The following is a 20397-nucleotide window of genomic DNA, read 5'->3' on the forward strand; positions in this document are numbered from 1 at the left end:
TTGTTTGATGAAAATTGATTTTGAAATGGCTGAGATATCCAAAACAGAGCGATCCTAATAAAGTGTGGGATCTACATTTTACTACGATCGTTTTGTTTTACTTTGTTTTTGGACGTTTCAGCTATTCGAAACCCGATTTTCATCAAATAAACTTTGAATTCATCTTAAAATGGTATGCTCTGTACTATTTCATAAGTGTTTTCTTGGCATCTCGCAAAAAAAGTTAAAGCCCAATTTGTATCTCCACCAATACTGTACCATCCCTTTAATGATTCATTTAGTTACCACTGGTTACTTCAAACAATGGAATGGTCAAATTTGTGCCCTGCGTCGCCGAGTGGTGTAAAATGTATAGCGGGTGAGCTTCTCTGAACAGAATTTTGCTTATTGGTTGTGATTTCCTTTTCTTTTTGCTCCAAACTCTGGTGACAAATCAAATACGTGCTACAGCGCTTGGGGTTGTCTCTTGGAGGGGTTTAGTGAGATTTTCTTTAACAAAGGCTAGTAAAAATCCTCCGATAACATTAGTTTAACTCTCGTGTGGTGATTTTGTTCACATTAGTATCAACATTGTGATATAAAGACCAGAAGAGGATGGTGTTGGTATAGAGTGCGGTACACGCCCCCTCCGATCCTTATCACAAGGCACGAGACTGCAGTGGTTTATCCCATTCCAAAGGGCGACTGTTTACGTTGTACATGTGAGGTTAAAGTACACACTGTGTTTGTTTAAGCAGCAGTGATTTGAATACAAAATGTGGTACCCTGACAATATGTCATGTGTACGTGCGCTAATTCAAGTACAGGTAGTCATAGTTATGACAACAATTATATCAAGATAAATTGAGAGTGTCGAAACCTTTTCTTCCCCTCTTTTGAGGAGGTGTAAAGCATCTGCCGGCCATGCACTCCCTCCGAAAAAAAAAAAATTAAAGATGATTCCCCATGATTATGTAGAGTGAGAGTGAATATGTTGGTATATATACAAGTATATAAGCTCATAATAAGCTCGTAAGGGTTCATTTAGTGAAAGTTTGTATCCAACCTGACAACGATAAATCCGTGTTCATCGTAAGCTGCCTGAACTTCTGGGGTGACGTGAAACCCTTCTGTGAAGGCGAATTCTGTTAGTGGATGAGAACAGATATACATGGCGCCCGACGATCATTGTTTCCAATAATGATATTATCGTCATATTTCAGGAATAAACCAAAATATATACACATAGAGATGTGAGATTTCTTCAATTTGTCTCCCTCTACAAATGAAATCTGTAAGATCGCAACTGCTGATCTACATTTTAACAAACAAGCAAGATAATCTCTTCATTTCAATATAAGCATATTCATGTATTTATGCAACAATGAGTAGGAGCACCAGTAGTAGTAACATAGTATATAGTTATTGCATTTCTTTAACTGACCAAAAAAAAAAAATAGGAAGAAAGATAGAAGATACGTGACTTTCTCAAGATTTATCTTTGTACGTTTCGCCTTACAAATTAAGGAACAGGAAAACTTCAGACAGCAATCACAACGTTCTATTTCTAAACAGTGTGACTGTTCCTACGCATATGAATTAAAAGAGCAAAAATGCAATAGTAGTCTTTTACTAATCCAATAGCAGTCGCAGATTATTCTGAAGAATTGCAACAACAGTCTAACAAGTTTTACAGTGGTGAATTCCTTCATTTGGCTGAATCATAAACGTCTCACTCCCACGAACACTGACGAACAAGTCGTGCAGTGTAAATTACGTCACTATATTTAAAAATTCGTTCTGTCGTTTGCGAGAAATTATCTTCAGTTGACAAGCACACGCATCGTATAGACCTGTTTGGTCTCCTGTGACCATAAAGTGCCCGTACAAGCAAGGCACGATAAACGATGCAAACATTGCGGAGCTATCATTGCGGAGAACGCATACAATGTTTAATGTGACTTACAAGACTAACAAATACTTGCCTGCCTTTTCAACCATGACTAATGCTGTTTCACCTTCTCAGTGAACTGCTCTCTGTTACGTCTAGAGAATTTTGCCAACTTCGGTCACACCAGTCATTCCAATCAATATTATATTTTCTTGCTCTTTCTTCAAACTTGTCGTTTCTCCATGCCCGCGAATGCAAACAAAGCTGACACGGTTGGTGAGAAGTCCAATTTTACTGATAGGTGGCGGTGGTGCTATATAGCCCTGAATCATGCGAAATTTGAATGAGATTATCTTGTAGTCGTCGTAAAAGAAAAAGAACTGTATAATCATAGCAAAGATAACTATAAAACAACATCTACTGTCTGATGTCAAAGACTGTATACGTTATTCAGAGTTTCGTGAATCTATGGCGTCTTGGATGGACTTATATGAAACCACGGAAAGGGATGAGGAGGTTAAGATTATCGAGGGGGACTGTCAGGACTGTGTAGTTATCTTATCAATAAAAAATACGGCAGGTTTGTTTGCTTCTTAAGAATCAAAACAACAACGTCTGCACATACTACGTCAAAACACAGCTCAGATTGTGTTTGGCGGGATCGCGTTCCAAACAACGACGAAACAAAACAAAACGAAACAAAGTATAACATTAACTGAATACAGCGTACACAGTTGCGAAACAAAATCTTACTTTTCTTTTGTCACGGTCGGGTCTAAAAATTAAAAACTGAATGTGTACATTTACTCATTGCTCCCGTATTTAAAAGATAATATACCCGGTATATGCAGGTGCGGATCCAGGAATTCCGTATAGAGGGGGCTCCTTTACAAAATTAAAGGGGGGGGGGGGACTAGAAACTTTAAAAATTCCCAACTTTCTCCTCGTAAGCCCAGGTATTGTGTTGGAATTTCCGTTGTTCTCTTGCACTCTTGGCATCCAAGTCGACTTGAACAGGAAGAGAAATTCAAGTGAAACACTTTGAAAAGACATATAAAAAACCGCATGAAAAACCCTGACGTTCGAGTGTTCCGCCGTGCGTTCATTCCAATCAAAGGGGGGGGGGGGGGGGGGGGGGGGGGGGTGGGGGTGTTGACGGGAGGATGCATTGACCCCTGACTCAACCCCTCCCTTCCCCTACACACACACACACACACACACACACACACACACACACACACACATACACACACACAACGGACACACACCATGCATAACGTTCCGCGGCCCCTGCTGCTGTGTATCCGCTTCGACAATCAATGAGTTAAATGCCAGCGGGAGACTGTAGAATTCCCTAACCCCCCCCCCCCCCGACCCACCCACCATCTCCTTTCCCGTGAATGTAGGAATTCTGTTGGAGCTGTACGCTCTTTTGTCGATAGATGGGGCTCTCCTGGTTTCTGTCGTTTCATTCTTAATCCACCACCCCCTCCTTTTTTATTTAGTTTTGTTTTGTCTCTTTCGTGGAGGCGGGGTATTTTCCTGTTTCCAGGGGTACGACGGTATTTATTGCTGTTTGACTCCCTATTATGCTTAATAGCGTGTTGTTGTTTTTTGTTTTGTTTTTTATAATAAAAACAAAATTGCAAAAGATTCTGCAATTTACACGACAGCATATTATCCACCTTACCGTGAATGTGTCCCTCTGCAGGAGCTGTACGCTCTTTTGTCGATAGATGGGGTCCTCCTGGTTTCTTTCGTGTTATTCTTCATTCACCACCCATTCACCACGTGGAGAGAGAGAGGGGGGAGGGGGTTCGTTGTTTCCAGGGGTACGACGGTATTCTATTGCTGTTTGACTCCCTATTAGACTTAATGGCATGTTTGTTTGTTTGTTTGTTTGTCTGTTTGTTTGTTTGTTTGTTTTAATTGGGAATACTGTCCTTACTACAGAATCGTCGATAGTGAATCATTTTGACTGGATTTCGTAATACTATTTTTATGTTTTCAAGATATGACCAATTGGTATCGCACAAACAAATAATTCTCCAAAAGGACATGCGTATAAGTAAAGTCGCAGAAGATTCCACGTATTACACGACAGATTTAATGTCATCCGTGTTTCATATGCAGGCAAACCAACTTGCTTCTCTTCGGTTTTTAATCTCCAGGGGTTTTTGCTAAAACGTCGCTGTGCCATTCAAAGTTTGCACATAGATAACATAGTACTGCGCAGTCCCTCTAAATCTAAAGAGGGGTGTGTGAAATCTGCAAATAAGTTGCTCTTTTCAGAGGAACTCCCACATCAGGCACAGCATATTTTATTTTAATCTGTTTTTACTGTCTTGTTCTTTATAAATCCCCACCTCCATTTATTCTAGCATCTTGATACAAAATAATGCTAGGGCTGCAGATGGTCCGTTCTATAGTTACCGGTTTGAGACCAACATCAATTAATAGACAACGATGCAGCGAAAGATTTACATGGCAGACCATAGTGTGCAATGTGCCAGACACACACACAACCACACACTAACACTCCTAAAGTTTCACGCCAGACAAACACACGCACACACACACACACACACACACACATACGCGTCTATGGTGGAAACCGAGGACCTGTTTTACCCATAAGAATTTTACCACATAACCGAGGACCTGTATGTAAGTAGGACACTTGTCAACCGAGGACTCATGCGTATATTACCATCCAACTGAGGACTTATTACAATAATGCTAATCGAGGACCTACAAACATGTACCCCTGCGTGCAAAAGCATGCGAAAGCAGACCGTTTGGAATGATATACAACCGAATTAGGTTCGGTTTTATTGTCTCAATCAAGTCACTTTTTTACAAGCATTAAGAAATCACACAGAAATCATCTTTTCAAGAAAATAATCTGTCCAACATAAGTTTTCCTCGGATATTACTTTTATTGTACCAGACAACAGTGTGTCTATTCTCTTTCTCTTTTTTATATCCGTTCTTCTGCATTCATACCGGTATAAGTACACCCAATCCTTCGCAATATCAATCCAGGGAGCGTTTTATCATTGCACTTACATCATGAAGTCTAGTGTGCTTGTGTCCACGATGGCGCGTGTTGTACCTTAGTCTCATTTTCCTTTTTTTTTCTTCTTTTTTCCTTTTTTCTTTCTTTATTCCCTTCCTAAGTTAATTTAATGTCAGTTGACATTGATTTCTTTGATTTTGTGTATGTATTTTCAGAGGGTCCCATACCCTACAAGCTTTGCTTTTTAGTGGGACCCTCCATTTCCATTCCAATCTTTGTATTATGTATATGTATATACCTTAGAAAAGGAATTTCTGTTGTTACTCGTGATCACATGTACGTTTTCTTCGAAATTGTTACAAATATGTTCTGTTAATGTATTGTATATCATTTTCCCTGTTTATTCAATGGAAATGGAAACAAAGTTGAACATTGAACTTTGAACATTGAATGGTCTACGTACCGATCACGAGGACGTCCTCGGTTCTCAGTGTGTCCTCGGTTTAAATGTAAAGTTCGTATGTGTGTCCTCGTTTTACACCATGGGTAAGTACACCCACCCACACGCACATACACACACACACACACACACACAGTACACAATTTCCAAACAGGTTATATGAATTGTTTGATCGGGCAACTAAAGTTCATCATAGATTGTTGTATTTATTTCTATTTCTTTCCACCAAATTTTTGAAATTTCAAGGTCTTAGTGGCCCGACAGAGCTATCAGACAAAAGAGGAAGTGTCGAACATGTGTATGTGTGTGTGTGTGTGTGTGTGTGCGTGCGTGTGTTTGTATAAGTATATATATAAAACATATCCACCACAAAGTTAATATGCCCTCATTATTTAATAAGATTTTTTTTTCATTTTGAAGCGCGATCGCGTGTCTTTGTATAAGTAATAGGTATATAAAACATATCCATCACAAAGTTAATATGCCCTCATTATTTCATAAGATTTTTTCATTTTGAAGCGCGAACGCAGGGGTGCTATAGACATTCTTTTTGGTTGTTTTTTTTTCAAATGTGTCATGGTTAAAGGCATTGCGCTTTAAAAGAACTAAAGTAAATTGATGAATTTTTTTGAGGGGGGGGGGGTAGGAAGCATGCCAAATATTTAATTCCAAGATCCGGTTTCATTTTTAAGGTGCATGATCATGCAATGCTTTTATAGGAGGTGTAATTTTTAATACAAAAATATTTTGGTTTTCTTTTGATAACCATTCCACATTCAATTTCAACATGCAAGGACTGGAAGTAGGATATAATATTCAGACTACTTGCAGTGTGTGTCTATGTATGTCATTAGTCATACGTTTTGATTTCAAAGGGGACTTTTCAAACGCTGTGAAAACTTAGCAATGACTCGCAATGATTGCCCTCCTTCTGTTGATATCAGGTCGAAGCGCGGGATGAACTTGCGCAACTATTCTTCAAAAATTCCGAGTATGAGTGTGAAAGTGTAACTGAAGTTCGACCAAGCATATTGTATTATGTTGGTATTTCTGGCCTTCGGTGAGCTGCCTATGTCCATGCAAAGAAGAAAGCCCACTCCTCTCTCAAAATTTGTTTTCACTTTCATATCCTTGATTGCTAATAAATTCATAAATGCTGTTTGCCTCAAACATGGAGCTACTGAAAGGTAGTTGCTCCCTACTTATCTACTTTCATTGCACTGAACGTAATATTATTTAGTCAGCAATGAAATCTTTTGATTCTTAACGCGGGATTTCACTTCTTGCACGTGGATTAAATTGAGTCGTCGACAAACAGGTTGATAAAATGGTGATTTGATTCCTCTTTATTTCAAATCAATTTCTCCGGTATAGATAGTATAACTTTTCAAGGGTAGGCGTTTTGGAGTGATCGTATTCTTTTGCTTGATTGTTTTATGCTTGTCTACATAAAATGCATTTTTAGGATAAACACAGAACCGTTTAATATCAAACTCTTTCAGGCCTAGCTTCCGCATGATCTCTCCTTCTCAGCAGTGAACTCTTCAATGACAATTTTTTACACTTTCACATCATAATCATCAATAAGCAGCTGAGCGGGTCTTAATTCATCGATTTCCTGTCAGTTACAAAATTATCGATTCTCATGTTATTTACCATCACTGTGATATAATCGAAACCACAAATTCCATAAAAGCGTAATAATCTTACCACATCAGCAATGGGCTTTCTCCTTCCCTTCCTCAGCAAATTGTTTGTGAATAACGGCATCAGTAAATAATGTTTTTTGTTATTAAGCCTCTTGTAATTGTACGAATAATGATACAATGTATTTTCAGTATCTTTATAGGACATTAAGAAGTGGCACTATAGACACTAATTATCTTTGTTACAATATCATCTAATGTTTACTTATTACTTTCATTATTCAAAGTCCGGAATTTTAGCTCTGGATGTCTTCTGGTCATGAATGAAATAGTGCCAGGTATTTCCTGACATGACGAATTCCGGTACTGCATAATATCAGACAAACTATTATTTCCTCTGTTTTCAATTTAAAGAGTTCTTTGCCCTTAATTTGATTTGACAATATTACATGTGAAATCCATACCTGAAATTACTTTATACAATGTCCCATTGAGATTACCATAGTTATGAACATTGTGTATACAGCATACTGGGTTAGTTGAGTTATCAAACGTCCCTCGCAGGTCCTACTAAAGCTCTGAATAGTGTTCGTTGCTTTCTCGTGTTTCTTATGTCAGCTCACTTGCTCACTTTCACCGAAACTTGTTAACTTGTAACTTGTTTCACAGAAATCACCGTAATGATGATAACTTATAGCAAACATTAATAAACATTGGAATTATCCGAAAGACCATGCATTATTATAAAAATGACACATTTTATGTTCTCATGCATACTTCTCTTATTTTTTTTTTACACAAAACAGCTTCTTCAGTAATATAGCAAGGCACTTGCGGTATCTGTTTAGTCCGGCCTGGCACGAACAACTAAATGCCAGAAAACCTTGTTTATAATTCACGAGCAAATACGTGTGCCATCTACATTGATAGCACTGAAGTCTGACGACGTATCTACCTTAGATTGTATTACATGTGTATCGGATATTTTTTTTTAATAGCAGGGTAGAAAAAACGAGACTATTTAAATGATGACATGTCCTAGTCCAAGCTAGAAACATAATGAAGTCTGTGCGTTCCTATAATTTTAAATTGCATTCATTTACCAATGTACTTCGGTAATTATAGCCCAACACACAGGGGCCCGTTTCATAAAACTTGTCATCAGTGACAACTGCCACATTTCTACGACAAATTTGCTCTCAGCCAATTAGATGCAAGGATTTCAGTAGCTTGTCACATCTGTGACAACTTGTCACTGATGACAAGTTTTATGAAACGGGCCCCATCGTGCATACACAAACGTTATGGTAGGAAACAGGTATCTTCAATGAGGTATACAGATAGATCATGTACCTTTGCAGCGTATCGAGAAAGCACTCCAAAACAACATCCATTAATACAGTGTATAAACTTGAATGTGATTTGTCCTGTCAAGGATCCCACTTGCTGCTATAAGTCCTCAGTGTATTTACAAATCGAGTTTATCTTACATTTATCTTATAGTAACACAACCAATGAGTTTTCACAAAATGGAGTGAATATGTCACTTACATGAATATTGCAAAGAATGAGTTTTGAATGATGACAATGATGCTTCATGTGTAATTTTCATCAGTGGATTATGATAAACATCACAGGTTATGATTATTTTGTTTTGCGTTCGTTCATAAATATTACTTTTGCTTTTCACTTGAATTCAACCTGTTAAAGACGAAGGCCGAATTCTCTTTGAAGGCTCTCTTCAAAAAGGCATTTGTTCTCATACTTTCGGGTTATACTGCATGGTTGTAATTAGGTTTATAAAGCTTAAATGATTCCCTAACGCTCCATGACGATTAGTTCACAGATAATTTAGCCAAAATATAAGCTGATATATTGGAAGTTTTGTTAGTGCACACCTTCTTATTATTTTCGGATTAACTAACCTTCGAAATAACAAACCTTATATCATTTTTGGATTAACGAACCTTTGGAATATCGAACTGAATTTCATTTTCAGATTGACGAACTTCCGGACGAACGAATCTTATGATCAACAAACCTTCGGAAATCTGAACTTTATTTAATTTTCGGACAAACGAGTCTTATTATATGTTAGGATTAACGAACCTTCCACCTACCGAATTTCATATAGTTTTTAGACTAACGAACCTTCTGAATTACTCCGCAAATTTTCGAATTAAGGAACCCAATTTAATTTTTAGAATAACAAACATGTATTTCTAGGGAATTTATGTGTTACGGAATAACGAACATCCGGAATGACGAACATTACCCATCGTAATATATTCGTCGTTGCAGTGACATTATTTACCAGTTTGCAAAATAAGTATAAAGGCATCTTTACAGTTCTGGTTCGCGAGGAACATGAGGAATACTCTCATACACTGTTGAATTGAAGTGATCTTCTTTTTTTGGGGAAATGTTGTTTTAGTACAAATCTATCTTTGTGGAAGACAAGCTGTTGTGGTTCTCACAACCATCATTGACGTTTTCATCAGTACGTGCTTCTAAAACGAGATAGCCATGTTCATCCACCTCATGCTCCACTCGTGACGTGCTAGGACAGATAGATACCGCATATAAAGGATCGTTTCGGGTCATTGCATAAGGGCCAAATTCTGCATTTCCTTCGATATTCCAGTAGGTAGGACAGTACTGCGGTTCTGGAATAGGCGCGGATTGTTCGGAAGCTGAGGGAATTTCGTGGTAAATTGACGATTGGCATTTCCCACATTGACTAGCGTCATCTACACCTCTGGACTGGATAGATGACGCTATGCTGGTTTCTTTACCACATGGTGAGACACTTGTTTCAGGTTGAAATCTAGTAGCTCTGTGCAGACTGACATTTGAAATGAGGTACCCGTCTTCATCAACGTCTTCTTCCTCTTTTTTAAAATGCCTGGATTGAAGAAATATAACCTTCTTCTGCCCCCTTTTCCCTGAACCTGACATGTCCATGTATAGTGCTTTCGTGTTATCCGCTGTTTCATTATTACACTCGTGTTTACCACCCTGGTGTATGACGTCATGAGGACATGATCTATTGTATGCTGAACCTCTCCCGCTCCTCTGTCTAGTTTCACAAAATCGGTCCGTTGAAGATGACATGTGACCCTGTATCAGGAAACCAACAAAAATTCTCCAGGAGGCATATCTATATGAGGATAGCTTCTGAAAAGGGAAATATCATTACTCAGGGAAATATCATCATCGAAATACATGATTGGAAATCAAAACAAATAGGAATGAGAAAAGGGGATCCGAAAAATACTGTCTATTCTAGTGCAATGAGTCAACTTATGTCGACGATTGTGTGTGGACTAAGTTGACATTTAAAACTAAAAAGCAACTACAGGTATACAGATTGTCAGATAGACGTAGATCTCGGGGCACTCAGTTCAATAGTTTAGCATGATTCTATCAAAATATCAAAGGTACCGCTGACTGAAATATACAGTGGATTCCCGCTATAATTAAGTCCTCGGGACCGGCAGTTTCCTTTCGTTATATCGAAATTTCGTTGTAAACGAGTAAATAAAAAAAATAACTAACATAGAGTGGATAATGTTGATGAAGTTTATTATAACCGTGTTCGACATAACGGGAGTGAACTGTAATCACCTACGTTTGCTCGATGGACTGAGAGAAAAGGATTTGCTGTATACCAAGCCCGCAACACGCTCTGAATTGAAACACACACACTCACACACACACACACACACACACATACACAAGTTGAGGAGTTTCTTGCTTTCCGTTCCTTTTTTAAGCATGGTCACTCCCCCCCTTAAGATATATTATAAAATTATATATATATATATATATATATATATATATATATAAATATATATATGTGTATATATATATACATGTATATATATATATATATATATATATATATATATATATATATATATATAATATACTTTCACACTTTAACATATAAAACCACAACCTGCAAACCCAAATTTGTGTGTCGTTAATCACCTCTGTTGAGTTCTCATACGTGTTCTCTTGGTGACCGGTGGCGCCTCCAGATTTGTTGCCCGGATGTTGAGGCAAAACCCGACCTGCTGAATAAGTGTCGATACTGGTAGAGTGCAATGAAACAACACCGTCTGTTGAGCCTGGAGTTGAAGTGTTTAGAGGATTCAGCTGCGACTGCTCTTCACTTGAGTTGACATTTGACTGACCAGAAGCCTCTGGACGCCTATATGTATTACATTGGGTAAAATAAAGAGAAAAAAACGTTAAGAAGTAAATGGATACTGTCAAACTGGAGGAGACGTAATTATAGACCGCTTAAAAATAAAATAAAAACAAAAAAATATGAGGCATTATTACTACGTAACCATAGATCAGCTAAAATTGTTTAATACAAAAGTAAGTTTTAACTTTTTGTCGAAAGTTTTGATGTGATTAGAATGCCATCGAGATTTAGCTTTCCTCTTTTTATCTTCAGTTCAGATTTGTTTATTGTCATTTATCAGTATAATGTTACAAAACATCATCAAGAGAATGCACCGATAGGTAAAACAGTAAATTCTAGCTGACATATTTTCTCCCCTACAGTATTTAATACCTTGATTTACCTATCAGGATTTCTTAAACCGGTCTTCTCAAAGGTATGTTTATTCATTGTTCACCGTTGTATTGAAATGGCGGTGAGATTTTGCGAAATAGGTAACAAAAATATCATTATAATGACAAAATTACAAAATCAGAAATTCGGTTCTCGGCGGCTTTAATCATATTTTCGTGATGACCCGTTACTAAATAAATAAACCACCCATTCTCTTTCCCCCATATAATAGTTTGTATTGAAAAAAAGTCACCTTTTATTTTGATGTTTCCACCAAGCCATTATCATGGACAGTATGACAAGCACGGCGAAAACAACACCGAGAAGGGTTCCCAAGATGAACGTAGTAAAATTAATCCCATAAAGTTCGGTATCTGGTTCGGTATCTGGAAGATAAATCATTTAGTTATTCCATCGTCACCCTGAAAGTCAATGGAGGAAGAATTTGCTCTCGCGGGTTTGTTTGTTTGTTTGTTTGTTTGTTTCCTCTCTCTCTTTTATGATGACTATAGGCAGAAACGACGTTTTTTTTTTCATATAATCAGATCAAATTATCCTGAAGAGAAATACAGCATGTACAGTGAAGTTCTATTCCGTAAACTGGCAAGATTTTTCACGTTGCTGAATTATCGCAGTATACTAACATAAAAGAAATTAATTGTTTTCGCTGTTGACGAGGGACTGTTCAGATAGCATGAGATGAGAGACTTCAGAAAATCAGATTATTTGAAGTGTTGTACTCATAGAAGTTCACATACTTGACGGAAAGAGCATATGGGAATTATTACACAAATTCGTATGCAGATTCTGAAGTGATTACTGTAGTAGAAATGTTCATCACAATAGTCCCTAAGTCCCTGATTTGCATTAAGACAGAGCATTCAGACCTGACCAAACTGTTAACGAATAACACGTGAATAAGGGATTAACAAAATGTTCTGTAAATATTTACTTTACATATAGGCAGACGTAATGTACTTGATCGCTTTTGTAAGCCATATTCACGAATGGAGCTTTTCCAAGAAAATGCATTTATGTTCGACCAAAGCAAATGTGTTCTGTGACAGTAGCGATACTACGGAGACCTGATAAAGTCGCCAGACATATTCTGTTCTCTTCAGTCCCTGTTGAAAAAAAAAAACACACACACACATTACAACTTGTCGTTTCTTCATGGACAATGGGTATTCTGACTTTTGGATATGCATCGTCTTTCTGTCTGTCTTGCTTTACTGTCTGCGACTTTTTTCTTGTAATGTGTTCATTGTTTAGACATAAACTCAACTCACAAACTTAAAAAAAAAATGGGCAAAAGCTTTATTGATTTCAATGTCATTTTTGTATCAGACTTTTTTTGTAATCATAAAGCAGTAGCACTTTCATACCTTGAATTTAAATCAAATAAAATGATGTCGAATTTACCATGAATAGTCACCTGTGGTTTGCTTTTGCCATAAAAACATGTTAACAAAAGGGTTACCCTAAGAAGATCAATTGCAGCAAAATAGTTTTGACGTAATTACTGCCAGTGAGAAGGGAAATATGCAGTACAAAAAAAAAGAAGCACTTGCTATATGGGTTGAATCAATTACTAAACTCACGTGACGAAGAATTTACAGTAACTTTTGTCTCTCCAAATGACGTCAGAACTTGAATAGTCGGTCTATGCCCTGTGCATTTTAATCAAAACACAGGCAATACTGACAGTATATACTAGTACATGTTGATGGGAAATCTCCTAATCAGTTTGTACTTTTTGTGACAACACTTTTCTGTGCAATATTACATTTTTCACACTTTCCAGATCGACAATACGTACATGCATATACAGAACAATTCTTGTATCTGTCAGATATCAGACTTATTTACATGGTGATCAAAGTACAACAGTAACTGTTCGTAATGTAAGAGTGCTCACAAGGGAGAAGTCGGCATTTTATTGAATTCATGAGATTGTCTTTGTTTTCTAACATGTCTCAAATTAACCGTTGCAGTCAAATGAAATAATTCTACATTAACAACAACTGAATTTCGAGGAAGATGAGCATTTTTTTAAATTAATATTTTCGATAGTGATTGACATTATCTTTGACGTCATCTTTGCTGTTGTTGTCACGGTTTTTCAAAAGCGCTTTGAGGCTGGTCGAGATTGTGCTTCATGAGCATGCTATCATTATCTATTATTATTATCATAATAATCTTTAGGACATTTGTTATTACACAAAAATTTTGTTCATGCGGTTATGATGCGCTGTAATTGCAAGCCTTGGTACTGTACTTACCATTAGACGTGTTTTGCATACTTTGTGTGGGCTTTGTGCTGATGTTGACATCCTCCCACTCATCATCTGTGAACAAAAGACCCACACACAAAAATAGTGACAACCACATAACAGAATTCGTCCCACAGCATAGCATAAAATACCACTTAGACTTAAAATGTTGTCTTATTGAAACGTAGTGATGAAAGTGCTGTAGTAATCTGTCATGAATCACTTGTTAATGTTAAAATACATTCATCCTCTTTTTGTATGTTTTCTAATAAAGGCGGGAAAATATCCAGGGGCATTTTCAAAAACGTATCATTCTCATGAACATAAAAGACCGAAATAAGACTAATCTTTCCCAATGGTTTACATGTTAGGGTATAAGATTCTGTACATTCCGAGTTGTATGATTTTAATTTAATAAGTCTTGAAAGATACAAACGCATTTGATTTACTTAGTTCAATTCTTCAATCAGATGTGGAAGTACTAATTCAATGTCGGTACAATCATCTGTCATTGTTCCACACTAATTGATGGGAGATCGGTTTGAAATACTCCAGTGGTAATCAAAGATTAGACAAGATTATACTGAAGGATGTATTTGCACGTCACACCGTTAGTCTCCTTTCTGGCTTCACCATGTTCACGGCAAGACGGTGTTGAAGTGTTCCAAACAGGGAAGTAGGTCGACCGCCCTGGTAGTCCTACACACTCCATTGTCGCACTCCCGTTCACGACGAATTCTTTGCCACAAGTGAGAGTTATCTTGGACCCGAAGCGTGTGATATTCGAGTCCCAAAGACCGTTAGGCACAATCCCCGGATGATCACAAAACCCGACGGAGACTTTCAATGAGTAAAGAAGGCAGGGATTAACGTGCCATAATGAACAATTATATACTAGTAGTAATATATGTTAATATTTCATTTCATTTCATTTATTTGCAATCATAATAATAATAAAGGGAAATTTATTTCAATATATCTTTTTCCTACAACATAATTATTCACAATGAAGTACCCCCGGATCTCAGATCAGAAAGACCAGCACACACACACACACATGCACACACACACACTAACACACACTAACACACACACACACACACTTTTATTACACGTACAAGGAAATGTATGACTAAATCTAGTCTTTCCAAGCCATGTATAGAATCACTAAGAAATATGAATAATATATTTACCCATATATTATACATGATAATCAATCCTTGTAGTTTCTGTATTCTTAATGTATGATGCCATCAACGAAGATAATAAAAAAATCAGTGATAATCAATTGATCAGTGAATACTTGAAAAACAACAATATTAAAAGAATCTTGTATTATTTACCAGGAGGTTTGGAATAACTTGTTATTTCAATTAAGAGCAACTACGTGCAATAACAGACTACATTTTATGCCATCAGTGAGGACAAATTTGTGCTTTTATGATGATCATTGAAGAAGCAGCAAATACAGTAGCCACCGAAATATATATATATATATATATATATATATATATATATATATATATAATGAAGATCATTTTTGATAAGTTATACACATTTCGGAGTAATATGGACATTACAAATATATTTTAAAAAATACTTCTGATACTCACGGTTGAATGAATAAAATTGGTCGGATTCAAGCTGTGTCCTGAGAGGACATGTCCAATTGTGGGAAAAGCTTCCCCCAGAAACGGCTGTTGTATACACTTCCGACTGGAAACACATGCATCCCTCTTGATGCATGACAGCAACGCTACAATTTACGGGGTTTTGCAAACAGGTAGATATACACTCTTCGTCCGAATGAACGCCAAATCCAAAGTTAGAAACGGCCTGAAATTCATGTTCGTTATCCTTGTAGCATCCGAGAAATCCGGGTTCTACGCAGTTACAGAATATAATGATGAAAACCAGCAAGTGTGGCTTATATGATATCATACTTATCATTTTTCATGTAGGTGTCAATGACTTTAGATGATTAGAATAGAGATAGAAAACATACAGTCAATGGACATAACGATATTCAATATAAGGAACAGGGAATCGTCCAAGAAGGGTGATTTTGTAACTGCATGCTGGCATAATGATAAGGATTTTTTCTCACAGTTTTAAAACAAAAATCAAGTTCGTGATATGTGTACGTAAACGTGTTTGATTATATTGCGAAGTATTGTTTTTTTTTTTTTTTTTTGGGGGGGGGGGGGTTGAATGAATTCTTTATTCAAGGAAATGTTTATCATACATAACCAGGTCAATTATCCATTTAGATAATTGCAGGTATACATCGAAAGTTACAAATCACAATTGTAAGAACATATAACAGATGACATCCGTGAAAATAATGCGCCGATTTCAACAATATAATGTTTAACACTAACAATCATTATACAATTATATTAACTCCATAAACCAAATGTATATTCATACACAAACATGTAGACTTTAAAACATTTCAAGGGGGATTAAACATTAAGGATCTTAATGTGAGGTTTTCTTGCTCAAACAGTAATAACTCTGAAAATTGTGTCTCTATCTTTTCCTTCCAATATTTTGCAACATCAACTCCGAGTGCCAATGGTACCCTACAACTTGAATCTCCGGAAGTAATCCTCTAAAAGTCATGAATATTGTGATTTTTTTCGATCTTTTCGATTTCTTTTTCAAAACATGAGCCAAAAGTGTGTTCACAAGTCAAGAGTGTATACGCATAATCATTATTCATGGATTCTGTATACGGTATGTCTTACCTCGGCATTTGAGCCTAACAGCTCTGTTTGAAGAACACTCGATGGTTGTCGATAAGCATTCATCCAAACGTAGAGATCCTGTGCATTGGTATCGAGGACAACTTACTGAGCTATTCAATAGTTTCTTAATTTAGAGCTCACGAATTATTAATGAAATTCTTGCGTAGAGTTGTTTTTATTGCAACTGATTGACAAATCGCCCTATAAGGTAAATCGACGTAAATATATGCACGGAATTAATCAGTTTTAGTAGTAGCCACGAAGAAATCATGGGCGTACATACTTGGGCAGGATTTGAAGTTACGACATTCTGATCACCGTACAGGCGTCTTATCCACTAGACCACCGAGCAAGTTAGAGCTGGTTGTATTCCTTATAACATGCAGCGGGTATTTATTAAAATCAATGATTTTTTTTTTTAATTTTTTGTACGACTGATTGACACACATCGATGTGAATATCGTGGCTACTACTAAACACTGATTCATTAGGTAGTTATCAACGTTTATGTATAGGACGATCTGTCAGTCAGTTTTAAGAACTCACGATGTTGGTAGTAACAGTCAGCAAGAAATACCCCATGTAATGAAAAATTGTAATTCTGTTAACAGTAATAACCGAATAAGACGGGAATTTTGAAAGAAAAAAAATCATGAGAATGAAAATAAATTGCACTTTTCAACCAATATTGAGTGATGAATTTACCATATTTTTTTAATCGAAATTATCTTGATCTTTCAGTGAGGTATTGTATACTCGAGTATACTACGCATCGAGTATTAATTTCTTTGCCTAATTCTGTAGTCACCGTTCGAACACGATAGGCGTTCAACCCTCCTCCCTGCTGCTGTATGCTTACTGGTCAAAATCTGACCAGAAAACTCCTTTGCCGCTGGAAAGCCGAGCTCTTTGCAGACCAGTTTTGCAGTTGCGTTGTTAAATCCATCAAAGCAGACATAGTTGCCTGATCCGGTGACTAGTAGGCCGTCTAGGTGAGAGTGGCCGTCAATCAGCTTCACCGACGGTATTCCTTGAAGATTAATGAACAGTAGTTTCATGCTCTATTGCTTCTGTTTATTGGTATAGTATCAAAATGGAATGCTAAATTCAATCGTGGTATGTGTATTGAACGAACACAGTTGTATTAAATGAGCACGAAGTATTGCAGGGTATTAGGGATAACACGGAGAATAATGATTACACGTATTGTTTCAGAGAGTCATTGAATGAAATTCTCCCTACCATGCCTACTTTGACAAATGTTTTATTTACATCGATTCATCAAAAGAGTCGTCATTGTCAATTCTATTTTTGATATAATCAAGACCGATGAACTTTACCCCTGGGAAGCTGTGCGTGTAACCTGATAATGCTAGTCGGAAATGAAAGAACACACTAATGAATATTATATTTATATAGTGTAATAGCTGAAGACTTATTTATGGTACACAGAATGCCTATTGTCCAAATAGAATATCAACACAAAGAATGTGTTACAGAAAACTTTTTTGCTAGGTCTCTAGATCTGTCAACAAAGCTTTAATACAAAATTAATTCATGCAAATGACGTGTTTTGTAAGTCACACTCTATTCTTACTGTATTCACTCTGCAAAGTGGCAAATGGATGCCTGAATACAAAAACCTTGTCCCCTTTAAGCGACATGAATTTTGTAAAACCTAGGAGGATCAAGAGAAGGAGTCCAACAGCCTAATTCCCTTTGAACCCATGCCTCTATGCAGGCATTAAAGTAAAAGTCGAAGTATGTTCCAAGCTGGATATACCTCAACCGGGTCTAGGGCAAATACCCCCTGGGCACTTACCCCGGACCCTTCCCCTGACCCTAACCCCAATCCTAATCCTGAACCTAATCCGAACCCTAATCCAAACTCTAACCCTAAATCCATACCCTAACCCTAATCTTTACTCTACCCTATCACTAACCAGTATTTAGCCTGGGGGGGGGGGGGGTAATTATCCTCGGGGGTAATGGCCCTGATACACCTCAGCCACCGGCCACCATCTCTCTATGGAAGATATTTGTTTTAATGATGGTAATAACTTTTCATCATCCCTTGGTATAAACAATGAGCGACACACAATGGTATAAAGACACGGGAATGCGCTAACAGAAATTGCGCAAAGATTGGTGAAATGAAAATAAACATCACTCGACTGGGCACTTCCAGGCAATTACTTAACATACTAATCTATAAAGAACTGTACTTGGAGACTATGCCATATTAGTTGAATTTGTCGGAATTAAGCGGAAAAGTGATGAAATCGGTTTTCAAACACTCGTCTTTCACATCACACACAGCTTTGATCTATACTTTTGCGCATATTTCTGGACGGAATTTACTTTCGTATCATACGTTTTATCATAAAGGCGAAATCTCATTTCAGTTAATGAATAATAAGCAATATATCTCCTACAATATTCTACAGTTCGAAATGAATCTTAATTGAGATTGCTCAGAAAGATAGTGCTTTCAAACTTCTGACACTAAAGACATAAGCATGACATTATTCATGTGAACTGGTCTTGTGCCTCTATAGGAAACTAACAGCTGCTTTGATAACTATTAGCCAGGTGGAAATCCAACCTCCCCGGTAAAAACATTTTTTTTTAAAACCGTTTTCAAAGTCGTGAACACAGGCTGCTATTGTGGATTAATATTGAATAATATTTATATTGCAAGCAATTCATGAGAAATATTATTCTCTCTACAATAGTTTTCACTGAAGTAGGCACAGATACTATAAATGCATAAAGTCAAAAATACAGTTCACGTAGCCACCAAGGAAGAACTTTACAAAGGGAAATAGCCACTGCTATGACGGTCTCAAATCCCTTCAAAGTGTGCACAGAACACTACGAACCATAAGATTTCCGTCCTTCTTAACACACCCAATGTACATAATTATTCCGAATACGCATTTCAGACTGGGGGGGGGGGGGGGGGGATACCATCGTATCATTTGGATAAGTGACAAAAACGACAAGACATTATTATATCTATCGACCTGTTCGGTTTGGGCCCTGTTTTCCATGTTAATATCTGTTTCGGCCATAACCGGTAAGCTACGGGATTCCTACCTATACTTGATTTATGCATTGACGTTTATAGCGATGCATCTAGATCACTGCGTACAAACCATCGAATAATCTTTTCTTCTCATTGTGGAATCTCGCCAGTTACTGCTGACATAAGTTACAGTGTTTGGATCCCTGAGCAAGTCTTTGGTGAGTGAAAGTTCAATGTCACACACACACACACACACACACACACACACACAGAAAAAAAATCAAATTCCATGAAAAGAATAAGAGAAAAGAGAAAGTAATTAGCGACAGTAGTGAAAATCACATGCAGAATATATAGATATTCATATTTATATACTCATGCAAATAAGGCACTATAACTATACACAGTACTTACCCCCGTAACAAGTCACGTTGATCTTGAATTTGACTGGGTAGGTATATATACTTTATCCATAGCTTCACTCGATGGGTAAGAGATAAAGTGGAGGAAAGCTGGTTTTGACCGAGAATTAGGAAAGAAGTCTTTGTGTTTGATATTTCATCGATAATATTGAATATCGTCACTCTGTTGTTAATGGACTCCAGGGTAGAGACAATTCGCCATCCAAGAGGTGCCCGTAGAATCCAACTATTACCATTTATAACGCAGCTTCTGTCACACCATATCTCACGTTCCAGTGGCTTTCCCGAACAGTTTAAAGGAAATTCAGCTGGAGATTAAAAAACAACAACGCAATGATAAA

At 37.1% G+C, this 20397-nt stretch overlaps 1 protein-coding gene across 1 annotated transcript in view; it reads right to left on the reverse strand.

Moving 5' to 3' along the window:
• Window positions 1–17675, reverse strand: part of LOC139744766 (uncharacterized) — a 30984-nt gene extending 13309 nt beyond the window's left edge. Inside the window, exons 1-7 of the mRNA XM_071655191.1 lie at window positions 17415–17675; window positions 16607–16684; window positions 15470–15739; window positions 14466–14696; window positions 13866–13931; window positions 13185–13253; window positions 1046–1124 (exon numbers count right to left, since the gene is read on the reverse strand). Coding sequence (XP_071511292.1) covers window positions 1046–1124; window positions 13185–13253; window positions 13866–13931; window positions 14466–14696; window positions 15470–15739; window positions 16607–16684; window positions 17415–17664 — 1043 coding nt within the window. The 5' untranslated portion in view covers window positions 17665–17675. The remainder of the gene's footprint in view (window positions 1–1045; window positions 1125–13184; window positions 13254–13865; window positions 13932–14465; window positions 14697–15469; window positions 15740–16606; window positions 16685–17414) is intronic.
• Window positions 17676–20397: the final 2722 nt, after the last annotated feature.

This window comes from Diadema antillarum, unplaced genomic scaffold (genome assembly GCF_040938485.1).
Source record: "Diadema antillarum isolate AM-2024a unplaced genomic scaffold, OU_Dant_1.0 scf00000035, whole genome shotgun sequence".
In the NCBI taxonomy this organism is placed as follows: domain Eukaryota; kingdom Metazoa; phylum Echinodermata; class Echinoidea; order Diadematoida; family Diadematidae; genus Diadema; species Diadema antillarum.